The 2,874-nt window shown below is 34.4% G+C and overlaps 1 protein-coding gene across 1 annotated transcript; it reads left to right on the forward strand.

The window, feature by feature from the left end:
• Positions 1–856: 856 nt before the first annotated feature.
• Positions 857–1,627, forward strand: LOC115231952 (M-phase inducer phosphatase 2-like). Its single transcript, XM_029801834.1, has 2 exons — positions 857–875; positions 1,056–1,627. The coding sequence occupies exons 1-2, from the start codon at positions 857–859 to the stop codon at positions 1,625–1,627; spliced, it is 591 nt and encodes a 196-aa protein (XP_029657694.1).
• Positions 1,628–2,874: the final 1,247 nt, after the last annotated feature.

The raw sequence follows: 2,874 nt of genomic DNA on the forward strand, positions 1-2,874 counted from the left end.
AGACTATATGATCTTACTTCAGTTAAAAATCAGAATTCCTGTCTCAGTATTTCTCGCCACTATAAATGTTTAAAGTAACTCGGAGTAATCCCACGAGGACCACTCTCTTGTATATCTAATTAAAGTATGTTACTGTGATTTTATTAAAATTAATAAATAACAATCATCACCTGAATTCACACAAACAAAAAGTATAGAAATTAGGTATTTTGGAAAATTTACGACGAAAGAGAAGAAAATCGGGGTTCTACAAATAAAATAGTATGAATAGACCGGATCTATATATCATGTAATGTTCCCACCCGCGACTCTGATTTACACCCAAAGACCTCCATTCTGATTCTGTGAGTAGTCTCATGTGAGAAATTCCGGAAGAGTTGGGATGTATATCATAAGTTACAATAAATTACAAGATATCATTTGAATACAAATTTAGTAGATGGTTATATTTATCAAGATATATAGTGGAATAAAAAAATGGGAATAATTCCCCAAATAGATGAAACAATCAGAAACAAGTGTACAAAAATGTAAGTCACCAACCAGTACAAGTCACTGACCTCAATATTATTAAAATAAAATGGATGATTCTATTTGAACATCTGTTTATGGATATCCGGATTGTTGTTATTCATTCATGACTTGTGAGGTACACTAATCAACGATTCCCGTCTGAATGATCACATTACAACAACGCCCTCCTATGTATTAACCTAATTCATATATAATTAACATTCCAAAAACATTTTTGCAAAGCCAGTGAGATTGCCTTATAAACCTCTGGAATCGTCTGCAAGGTTGTGACTTGACAATGGTAAGAAATGTGTATTTGTTAAGTTGGTTTTTTATCGGAAGTATGCCTGGAAATTACGAAAGTAAAAATTCTAAATTAAGAATTTTTATTAAAACTCAACGTTAAATATTTTTTGGTTTTTTTACGGTAATGAATTCCTATTTTGATAAAAATGATAGTTCTCAAATTATTGAAAAAGAAAATCTTGAATCGACAACTGAAATAAAAATCAAAGAAAATAATGTAAACTTGTCTTTTATAGATGTCAATGTTACTGAACAAATTATAAATCAAAAACCAACTTCTAATATTGAACAAAATTTTTACGATTATTTTCCCGAATTTGAATCTCTTTTAATCAGAAAAATGAATCTTTACAAAATCGAATTTGAAATTGAGCCTTACTTGTCGGTGCCTCTCATTACCCCCAAATACGTTCTTAAAATTATCAGAAATGATTTTGGAGATGTGTTTCGTAACTACAACATTTTCGATTGTCGCTCAGTAGAGGAGTATGAAATGGGGCACGTCGTTGGTGCAAGTTTAATGTCAGAACGTGCAGCAAGAAAGAAATTCACATTAGCTGGAAGCAATTCTATTCTTATTTTTTATTGTGAATTTTCGTCGAAAAGATGCAAACAAATTATTTCAATCATTCAAAAAGTTAACACAAAAGGAATTCGGGAAGGAAAATCTTTATTATATCCCAATTTGGCAATTATAGAAGGAGGATATTGTAATTTCTACAAACAATATCCCCACTACTGTGATCCAAGAGGATATCTTACTGAGCAAGAAGCCTACAGAAACTATTTGATGAAAAACAAATTTTAGTAGAAAATGTATGAAAATTGAACTTTTTTAAAATAATAATATTTTGCTATTAAACGTTCGATGATGCTCACCTAAGTCCGTTTTAAGTAGGACTGCGCCTATTTTAGTATCTCCTCTTCTACTTAAGGATTTCAATATCCCATCCGACAAGCGATACTTACAGTAAACATAAATGAAGCATGGGACGAAATATCAGAAAACCAAAAAACAACAGAAAAATAATGCAGTCTACTTTGATGGTGGTAAAAAGACATAAAAAGTATTTCATAGATTTAATCGACATGAGTATTCGTCTGTTTGGTACTCCGTCTTTTGCTCTGCTTAGAATCCTTTTTGGCCGGGATTGCCTGCGAGTTGAGAACTGATAATCAACTGATTTCATTGCGATCGTATCCTGCCGACAGTGAATCCCCTCTTTCTGCAAATGTGACTCAATGGCCATTTCGTCGCATCCCTCGACACTCACAGTATTCCACAACTGCATTATCTCTAACATTCCGGCCCCCCACAATACCCTCAGACACTGTAACTCGAAACTTTTTGCTTCCTCGGTAAAATAAAGAGACATCCTTGTCAGGACGGGGAATCTGAATGATCACTTCAGTCATATTCCGAATATACACACCAAATCTACCTCAATCACGCGATCGGGGTCCTTCATTGACTCCCTCAGTTCTGAGAGCAATATCCCTTCCAATCCCATTTCTGCGTGCTGTTTGATTTGTTTGAACAAGTCCGTGGCCTTGTTTATGTTGTAAGACGGAACGTAGCTGATTTGGTTGTATTCTCCGATCTCGACTTTGGCGTTGGCAGGAAGGGCCTCATGGAGTAGCCAATCGCGGTCTCGTTCTTCCAAATCACATTCGAGCCTTTCGAGGATCTCGTCGAGAGTAAAGTCATCTCGATGTCCCTCTTTGTATCGTTCCTTCATTTTTAATTTGATTATTACTTTTAAATACATGACAATTCGGGCTAATGTTGAAAAACGTTGTTTTTGGCTTATTTTTGGCTTTGCTGTTGCAAATGAAAAGCGTTCTTGTCCAATTAGTTAATTAAATAAACTATTTCGGGCTTCTTTATTCACCTGGGGAGGGGGAACATCTTTAGAGATAGATTTTGCCTTTTCGAGGAATTTTAAGCGCTGTTTGTATAAATCCGAAGACATTGAAAACTTGTACAACCAGCACTTGAATTTGTAGCAAATCTATTTTTATTTTTTAATTTAACCCGAGAATTATCAACAGTTA

The sequence above is a fragment of the Octopus sinensis genome, unplaced genomic scaffold (genome assembly GCF_006345805.1).
Source record: "Octopus sinensis unplaced genomic scaffold, ASM634580v1 Contig18963, whole genome shotgun sequence".
Lineage (NCBI taxonomy): Eukaryota > Metazoa > Mollusca > Cephalopoda > Octopoda > Octopodidae > Octopus > Octopus sinensis.